The sequence below is a fragment of the Styela clava genome, chromosome 5, assembly GCF_964204865.1.
Source record: "Styela clava chromosome 5, kaStyClav1.hap1.2, whole genome shotgun sequence".
Lineage (NCBI taxonomy): Eukaryota > Metazoa > Chordata > Ascidiacea > Stolidobranchia > Styelidae > Styela > Styela clava.
Genome location: NC_135254.1, coordinates 1581995 through 1591722, shown reverse-complemented (window position 1 = coordinate 1591722; position 9728 = coordinate 1581995). Strand labels below are relative to the sequence as shown.

At 37.8% G+C, this 9728-nt stretch overlaps 1 protein-coding gene across 2 annotated transcripts in view; it reads left to right on the top strand.

The window, feature by feature from the left end:
- The first annotated feature begins 55 nt into the window (after positions 1–55).
- Positions 56–9728, top strand: part of LOC120343899 (E3 ubiquitin-protein ligase LRSAM1-like) — a 28679-nt gene continuing 19006 nt past the window's right edge. The window contains exons 1-11 of one of the 2 annotated variants that reach the window (XM_078112798.1): positions 56–390; positions 695–763; positions 3824–3908; positions 4440–4610; positions 5049–5096; positions 5909–6024; positions 6305–6334; positions 6521–6643; positions 7621–7708; positions 8508–8559; positions 9238–9353. In XM_078112798.1, coding sequence (XP_077968924.1) covers positions 142–390; positions 695–763; positions 3824–3908; positions 4440–4610; positions 5049–5096; positions 5909–6024; positions 6305–6334; positions 6521–6643; positions 7621–7708; positions 8508–8559; positions 9238–9353 — 1147 coding nt within the window. In that variant the 5' untranslated portion in view covers positions 56–141. The remainder of the gene's footprint in view (positions 391–694; positions 764–3823; positions 3909–4439; positions 4611–5048; positions 5097–5908; positions 6025–6304; positions 6335–6520; positions 6644–7620; positions 7709–8507; positions 8560–9237; positions 9354–9728) is intronic. The other variant, XM_078112799.1, reaches the window with a different exon arrangement.

The following is a 9728-nucleotide window of genomic DNA, read 5'->3' as shown; positions in this document are numbered from 1 at the left end:
TCCTTTTTCTATGTTTTCTAGAAGTTTCAGAAAATATGCTTTCAAAAATTTGCAATCATTATTTTCTTTTTTCAGAAATAATTTAATTTTATAGTTTTTATTCATACTTTAGGCCGCTTCGAGCGGCCACTGATTTTAAAAATGAGTTTTAACGTCTTCAAAAGTAAGAAGCAGAGCAAAGAGGCTCGAAAACGAATGGAACATTTGATGTACGTAGCGAAGGAGAGCCCAGAGAAAAGCTACGACTTATCGTCTTGTGAGATATTGAACGTTCCGTCAGGAGTATTCACAATGTGTCGAGTCCTGCAAAAGGAATCTTTACTGCTTCACACAAATTGGCTCAAAAATTTGAAAACTGGAGGAAAAATTGAGGATTTGATGACACTTCGGGTAAGAATATTTTTCAGTTTTACCGATAAGATTTTTTGTTGATCTCGGAAAAGAAAGACGACAACACAGCTTAATTATCTGGTTTATCACGGCCCAGTTACTGGTCCATGTCTAGTATAGAATTTGTTATCCAGTTATTCGTTTCAGATACATGGACTTAATGGTGGAGAAAGCTATAACCGGCCAAACGATCTTCTTGCACATAATTATAGAAATCACAGAGACCAAAAAGGCCTAAATAGAGTCCGGGATGTGTAGTCTTTTAATCATAGAGACTGTTTACATAAATTTTTGTATTTGTTAGATTTTGGATCTCCATGGCAACAAACTCGTAGCATTGCCAGATGAAATTTGTACTCTGAAGAATTTACAGGTTTGTGCTGTTTTTAGCTTTCTTTTAAGGAGAGGAAAGCTGATGGGAGTTGTTTTTTTTGTCAAATTAGTGCAGCGTTCCTCCTCAAATGGGAAGGATTTAATTACTTCAAGGAAAGAACTCATACTTTGTATTTGGTTGTAATATTACTAGTATTCTTTAGTCATGTTTTGTACATTTTGGATTTGTTTAGCCAAACTTAACATAATGCACCTAAAACCCAGACCAAAATTATGTTCAATAATGAGGTGAAGATCAAAAATGTTCATTTAAGAAAAATGCAACATTGGGTTCACGGTTCCCAACCGGGGACCCGTGGCTCTGCCAAGAAGAGCAACTTGCAGGGGGCTGCCCCAACCGTGGACCCGTGGCCTTGCCAAGAGGAGCAATTTATAGGGGGCTGCCCCAACCGGGGACCCGTGGCTCTGCCAAGAGGAGCAATTTATAGGGGGCTGCCCCAACCGGGGAACAGGAGCCCTGCCAAGAGGAGCAATTTATAGGGGGCTGCCCCAACCGGGGACCCGTGGCTCTGCCAAGAGAAGCAATTTATAGGGGGCTCCCCCAACCGGGGACCCGTGGCTCTGCCAAGAGGAGCAATTTATAGGGGGCTGCCCCAACCGGGGACCCGTGGCTCTGCCAAGAGGAGCAATTTATAGGGGGCTGCCCCAACCGGGGAACAGGAGCCCTGCCAAGAGGAGCAATTTATAGGGGGCTGCCCCAACCGGGGACCCGTGGCTCTGCCAAAAGGAGCAATTTATAGGGTGCTGCCCCAACCGGGGACCCGTGGCTCTGCCAAAAGGAGCAATTTATAGGGGGCTGCCCCAACCGGGGACCCGTAGCCTTGCCAAGAGGAGCAATTTATAGGGGGCTGCCCCAACCGGGGAACAGGGGCCCTGCCAAAAAGAGCAATTTATAGGGGGCTTTCCCAACCGGGGAACAGGGGCCCTGCCAAAAGGAGCAATTTATAGGGTGCTGCCCCAACCAGGGACTCGTGGCCCTGTCAAGAGGAGCAGTTTATAGGGGGTCACAATGCTGGGCGCAAAACTGATTTTGCTATACATAAAATCCCTGTTCTTCCTAGTTTCATTGCTTGAGTTATTTCACATCGTGTTTGCACTTTGTTGAACATAAATTGTTTGAACATAATGAGATTTGGAAATCCAAATAACACTATGAATACCATTGGAATTAGAGCTCGACCGATATCACTTTTTGGCACCGATACCGATAACGATATATCGGCCAACTAGTGACCGATAACCGATATCGACATACCGATATCTACAACCTGAACACGCGATAAAAAAAAACGGAAGGAAAAATTCAGTTTCAGTCAATCAAAAGTTTATGTTGAAAAATAAAGCAGTCCTACACAGTGCTTGCATCATTGATAAAAGTTTCACAGCAATTAATAAGAACACACATTAATGCACAAAACAGAAGGCAAAGTTTGAAAAAACCAAGCACAAAAGAAAAAGGGCAATCAGTAAAAAACTTATAGAAGTCCACTTTGATCCATACAGTAGTAGGTGGGGACTAGGCTTGCACGTAATTTAGGGAATTACGTAATTATTTCGAGTTACGGAAAGGAAGTTACAAATTACGTAAAGTCGCCATCCCGTTTGAGCGTTTGGTTTCACGATCAAAATGATATTATTATGAGCGTTATCACCGTAACGCAATTAACACCGACAGACTTTTTTGTCTTCACGATTTGGTATCTTTTTTATTCGGCGCTGATATCGATAAATAAGAATGTGTGATAGTTGATTGTAATTCCGGAAGGCGTATTTTTCTTTCTCTCCGTGAAACAGACATGAAACGAATTTTACGGCCGCTATGGAGCGAAGGGAGAAAAGGCTACTTTATTTTCCCGACTCAATCACTTTTATTAATACAAATTACAGCACATTAAAAAACAAAATAGAATTTATTAGCATTAATTTACAACGAGTTACGGGTAAGAATTTACCGCCGGCTAAATAATTAATATGTGATCTAAATTTATCGCAAATAATGTTATAACATTTAGGCCGCGAAATGATTTGATATAAAATGAAGCTTGGTAATCGGAATATCGTCAATAATTCAGCATCAATAATTATTGCAAAATGCTAACTAGGTAGCAAAGTCGGATAATGTAAAAAACGGAGCAATAACAAGTCTTCGTCGCGAGGCAAGCGCAGGTATAATCAAACGAAAGAATACGCTCGTCGTTGATTAATAACTTGGAAACCCGACATTTTTATTCAATACGAAAGTCAATTTGAAAAAAAGGCAACTATTGTTTCATAAATATCGGTATACCAGTGTTGGTAATGATAAAATTGATCGCATAAAATTGGGACGGTTAATTTGCGATGGTGATAAAGGAAAATCAAATCAACACAAAAGATAAAAATCAGAATAAATACAATTTGAATTCACTCCTTGGTATTTGTCTTTAACATCTGTCTCCAGCGTGTAGTACTGTCGGTGATATGAAAACCAAACTTCGATGTCCCATTCGGGAAAAAAGTGGTTTCAAATGGTTTTTATGATAGGTTTAAATGCGTGAAAAAATATCGCATCTACGGGGTCATTACGTAATCGATTTTGCCGTATTTACAAAATTGATTTTTGTCGATTACGTGCAAGTCTAGTGGGGACGCAAGAAATTCGAAGGCGAGGATTTTGCGCCGCACGAAGAGATAAAAGAGAGAAATATAGAAGAGAACTCTCTGTTCATTGAGAGGCAAAATGAGAGAAGCGAAAAAAAGAAAACGCTCGGCCGCAGATATTTCCCGGGGAAAAAGACTCATTTTTTAGAACGTGGAAAAGCGACTAACGCTGATATATATCGGCCAGATATATCGGCCGGTTGGGCCGATATGATATATCGGCAAACATGCAATATCAGCCCGATATATCGGTTGGCCGATATATCGGTCGAGCTCTAATTGGAATAATAAACAGGGGGGCCAAAGGGCTAAAGCCCTCTGGAAGGGGTCACAGGCCATAAAAGGTTGATTCTTTAGTTTTACTGTGGCGATATATTAATTTTAACTTTTGTTATTTCAGGTTCTGAATATTGAAAACAATGAAATCCAGACGTTACCGAATAAACTTGGGGATCTTGGTGGCCTTCAGACATTACATGCGAGAGGTAAGAGAGGTTTAGGACAGCGTTCCTCAAACTGTGTGACGCAGAAAGATTCTTAGATCTGCCACGGAGCTTTTTAAAATTTTAGGAAATAAGCTATCTGTATTACACATAGACATGCATGCAACGGGAAAGCTTGTGAGACTTGTGAGTGCGCAGAATTTGAGAATCACTGGTTTAGGGGTACTCCTGAAGTATGGGTACCAGATTAGGGTTAGTCCATACTTTTATCCCAATATTCCTTATTTTATTTCTATTACAAGTTTGGGGACTGTCTGTGTTAGCCAAGTGGATATACCCCTTGTCCATATGTTTCAGTTCCTTTACAAAACTTGATGTAAAGTAGGCGAACAGAATTAGTTACCTCCATATTGGTACATACACTTCTGGAGCGCCGTTTAGGATTTTGGGTACAAACCCCAAGCCTGTATTTAATCATAGTTTGAAGCCAAAGTATTTTAATTTGAGGATTGTATAAATCAGAAATATAAGTTTTTTTCAAAAACAGCTAATATTCCACTTTTTCTCTTACAGACAACAAACTAACTGGTCTACCAAGTTCAATAGAGCGAGCTAAGAGTCTTCGAACTATCGATATCAGCGGAACTAACAAAGTTTTATATCTTCCAAAGACAATTTGTAAAGTACGGACATTAGAAGTGTTGATCTTAGCTAACCCAGCTGCCATGGAATATCCCCCACCTTGTGAGTAGTTGGTCACAGATACTTATTGAATTGTCATTTGTTGCTTTATTACTTATCGATCTTAAGATCGGTAAGTATGTTGATAGGTATTTGTCTGTTTGTTTGTTTGTCTGTTAGATACACGCGATATCTCACGAAAGCGAGAATGAATCCGCTCCAAATTTCGCATATGCATTCATCATATCTCGGATCAGAAGCCTATCGATTTTGGATGAATTATGTCTTATAATTAGCGAGTCATTAATTAATTAGTGATGGGACACAAGGTGTCACTATGGAGTAAGAGCGCTGTTTTGGGGGATCCCCTAACTTTCAATCGATAAGTCGTCGGTCTCTGTCCGATATTCTCGTTATTATTATTGTTAAGAAATTTGTAATAAATAACAGAATTTACAGATGCTGATTATGGAATTAAAATAAACTGTTTTTCTGTTTCAGTTGTCGCTGAGAAAGGCTTGGAAGAAATGATGAAATTCATTTGCAAAGGTTTGTATTTTTGTGTTTTCACTATGAACAAGGCACTAGGCCAGGTTTCTCAACCGCAGGCTAGTGGCCACCAAGGAGGATACAGAGCCGTTGGAGCAGGCCACCTTGCCAGGAACAAAACCGATTCTTCCTAGTTTCATTTGGGTGGTCATGGGACCCAATGTGGCCATAACAAAGTTGAGTCCAATACAATATTGCCAGATTTTTTATCACATCTGGTACAAGAATTTTGCGATTCTTATTCGGAGACTGTGGCATTCAAAGTTCCACAACCTCCTCTTGGTTCTTGGGGATTTTCACATGGATACATTTTAAATTCTTTACGTAATTATAATGTATCGGATATAAGTAATTCCAAATGTACTTCAATATTCATTTCGTTTTGGATGTCCCTGATGCTGACAGACATTTAATAGTTGGAGCCAATTTCCCGAATTCTTTACACTTTTTCTGTTCAATTTTAAACTTTGGTTTGTATTTTTATTTCTTCCTACAAGTTTTATTATTTTTTCAGATTATGGTATTGAGCACGTGCCACCATTTAGTCCACCCCAATATTAATTAGAGGCAAACACCTCTGTCCCACATGAACAAAATTTTAAATTTTGCATTATTTCTAAGTTTTTGAAATCCCTGCAGGCTACAACCTTCTTATTCAATCAAAAACTACTTTTTTTATTTTCATTTCCTTCCTGTTAATTTTAATTAATTATTGCATTATTTCTAACTTTTGTAAATTTCTGCAGGCAGCGATTACTTTTTTAGTTAATCTATTTTCTATTTCTTCCTATGAATTTCATTTTCTTTCTCAGATTGCGGCATTGAGTACGTCCCACCGTCCCATAATCTCCTCCCAGTCCTCGGGAATCAAGAATCAACCACAGTGACTGATGGAGCCGCTACGTCACAGAGAGTTGAGCAATTCGAGGTGAGAATTCCTTAGAGAAAGTCACGCATGCTTATTCAGAAATAAAGGAGATTGAACTCTGAGTGTAGCTTCGAACGACCATCAAAATAACAAGGAATAAGGGTTCTAGATTCTAGGGTCAAAGTTGAAGTTAGGCATGCTTTTAGAGACTGTAGTTTGAGTCATATTTTAAAGTCTGAGTTGTCCTACATTCAGCAATATATTTTTTACATATATTTATACATAGGTCATTCAAATGGTAACATTGTGTTTGTCTTTATATCTTCTTTTTATTTTTCAGAATTCAATCATGGAATATGAAAAGATGAAAGTGAGTTGATTTTGATGCATTTTTTATTAAAAGGCAATGCATGACTGCATTATATGAGACCCGACCCAACGTGAATGTGCCATGTGATTAGGTTGGGGTCAAAAGGTCAAAGCCGCTGTTTGAGAATTCCCTGCTTAGAATTTAAACCACCCCCGACTGAATCAAAACTTTTATTTTAAATCACAGGATGAGAAACGGAAACGTCAGCTCGAGATTGAGAAGCAACTCGCAGAAAACCAAATGGAACAAGCAAAACTGGCTGCATGGACACTGACAAATAGAGCCAAAGATTTAGAAGAAATATCAAAGGTGTGACTTTGATACATCTTTTTCTCAGACTGATGATTGAGCATGGCTGTAAAGATTGCCTCGTTTTTTTGGTTTTACATGTTATTTGTCCGCTTTTAGTTGTTTTTCCAAAAATTAATCATAGATCAAAAACCATAATTGTCATTATATGTCTACCAAGGATCTATAGTTTAGTTGCAGTAATCAAGTCCTGAAATAGCTGCGATAGAGTATGCTGAAATCAGCATGGTTACCCTGCCTGTTGGTCGTAAAGAGTGACACTGGGATATCGGGTCGCTTAAAGTCTTTTTGGCTTTTGTTAGTGTTCTACATCCGACTTCATTCCTCAGTATAATTATAAAATAGATGGTTTTTTCCATGGCAGACCATTACATTATTGTTAAAGAACCCTTTAGAACAGGAGTTTTCAACATTATACTTGTAGCAAAACCCCAATGAAACATTCCAGAGGGTTGAGAAACCTTTGTGCAATAGTTCAATTGTCTTTTATTTTCTTAATTGTATAAACTATGGGTGCTCCCGAAGTATGCGAACCAAGATGGCGGACATCGGAACGTAACATGGGTAACAGGTTAGGGTTAGGCGATAATTTTTTTTCAATTTTCTTTATTTCAGTCCTATTATCAGCTCGAAGACTAGCCAAGAGCCTCCCGTAGTATTTATATCTAAAATTATGGCCTAACCCTAACCTAGTACACATATTACATTCCGATGTCCGCCATCTTGGTTCGCATACTTCGGGAGCCCCAAACTATGATTATATATAAAAGTCTACTATTCGCAAAACATAATGATATTAAAAATGTAGCCAATAATAGTGTCAAACCTAATAGGTATTTGATTATATATAAACAATATACATAAATTGATATGGACTCTTGAATTCGATGGAAACTTACAGAACCTTGTTTGAGTGTGTGTTTTCCCTTAAGATATCAATGCCATAAACGCTGTCACGATACTTTTTCTCTTTTTAGAAACAGGAAGAATTTGACAAATCAGTCCTGAAACAGCAGGAACAACAAGAATTGGAAAGAAAAAGGATGATTAGAATGATGGTGGAAGGTAAGGGGGGACTTTGGGTGAAAAAAAATTTGTAGCCCACCATAGTCTCCTACACAAGCACCCACTGACATCTATCGATGTGAGAAAGGCTAAATTTATTTGAACATGAGCGTAACCTTTTCTGGTGGGGAACCCCCCTCCTTTTAAAATGTAAAAAAAGCATTTTTCTGTAGCTTGCAACGCTTCTTGGACCCGGAAGACTCTTCAAACCTACTTGTAAGACCAACTAGCTCTTACAGTTTAACTTGACAATCAGAGATTTCAGAAATCCCCCCCCCCCTTTGAAAATTTATAGCTCTGCCTCGGGCTGGGCAATTTTGAGTATCTGATGATTTCAGGATTGAATCGAATATTTTTTTCGAATCGAATCTCGAATACTTGGGTCAATGAGAGATATGTAATTGTTTGCGACTTTTTTTTATTGTAATTGGCCCTGTCAACAAATGAATTACTGAAAACATAGTATACGTCACTCAGACAGATTGCGGAGCGTTCACACACAATGAAAAACACTTATTTATCAATAACTCACTACAGAAAATAGTCATATGTCAGAATTGCATAGAAAAAATATGGTTTCAATAAAAAAAACTGGGTAACTCACCTCGACCATTGACGGGAAGAACAAAAACAAGATGGCGGCGATTCGAAATATTGCTCTGAACCGATTCGAATAATTTACTATTCGAATCAATTTGAATATTCGATTCGAAGTGCTCAGCCCTAGCTGTGTCCCTGTCGTCATTGCATACTCATTTTATAAGATGTAAAAATTGAACTGATTTATTTTTTTTTGTAGCTGAGAAAAGTGCTTCGAGCCTTGTTGAGGATCTTCTGAAGATTAATGAAAAGTAAGAAATGGTTTGAATATTTGAGACGCACTGCCAATAAATCGCTCAGATTAGGATTTTTTGTTTACATTAGGCACTCCGGTTGTACGATTTATATATATGCCAATTTACTCATGATTTAAAATAAGAAACAATAAAACATTTATAATAAATGCAATATGCAAAATACTCAATCATAAAACAGTTATGTTTAACACAATTCTGGTAATTTTTGGGCGCTTCCTCTGGGATCTGCTGCCTTATGCTTTGAAATGGGTCGTCAGAGGGCCACAAAAAATTTCTATGGGGTGCAGTTTGCCGTTAACCGATAACTGTTCGGCCATTGTGCCAAATAAAAACCATCTCTGCAGCATTTCTTTATTGCAGGGGTGGGCAAAATTTTTTTATCCAAGATCCACATGCAGCAAGTCAGAAATATGTGAGAGCCGCATAATTTTTGAAATTAATAATATTAGAATACGGTGTACTGAAAAGAACTTTACACAAACGTGTAATAACAATATTGCAAAGTATATATTCTTCAATCGCTCAATGAATTTAAAAAATAAACTGTTTCGCTACAGTTTCTCTTAGTTACATTTGGATAATATATAATTGTTGCCAGTGAGAAAATTCGCATAAAAACTCCGGCCAGCCGCGGTTTGCCCACCGTTGGTTTATTGTATTAACTTTATCCAGGGCTCGGAAGCAAGAAGCATTGCTTGAAGAAATGGAAAAGCAACGAATGAGAGAGGAAGAATATTTTAAAGTTACGAAAGAAGATTTGGATAATTTAAGAAAGAAGGAAATGTTGGGTGAGGATATTTGGTTGTATTAAAATGGAGTATTTGATTGTTTTGAAAGTGTGAGGTATTTGGTTGTATTAAAATGGAATATTTGATTGTTTTGAAACTGGGGTATTTGGTTGTATTAAAATGGAGTATTTGGTTGTTTTGAAAGTGTGAGGTATTTGGTTGTATTAAAATGGAGTATTTGATTGTTTTGAAAGTGTGAGGTATTTGGTTGTATTAAAATGGAATATTTGATTGTTTTGAAACTGGGGTATTTGGTTGTATTAAAATGGAGTATTTGGTTGTATTGAAAGTGAGAGGTATTTGGTTGTATTAAAATGGAATATTTGATTGTTTTGAAAGTGTGAGGTATTTGGTTGTATTAAAATGAAATATTTG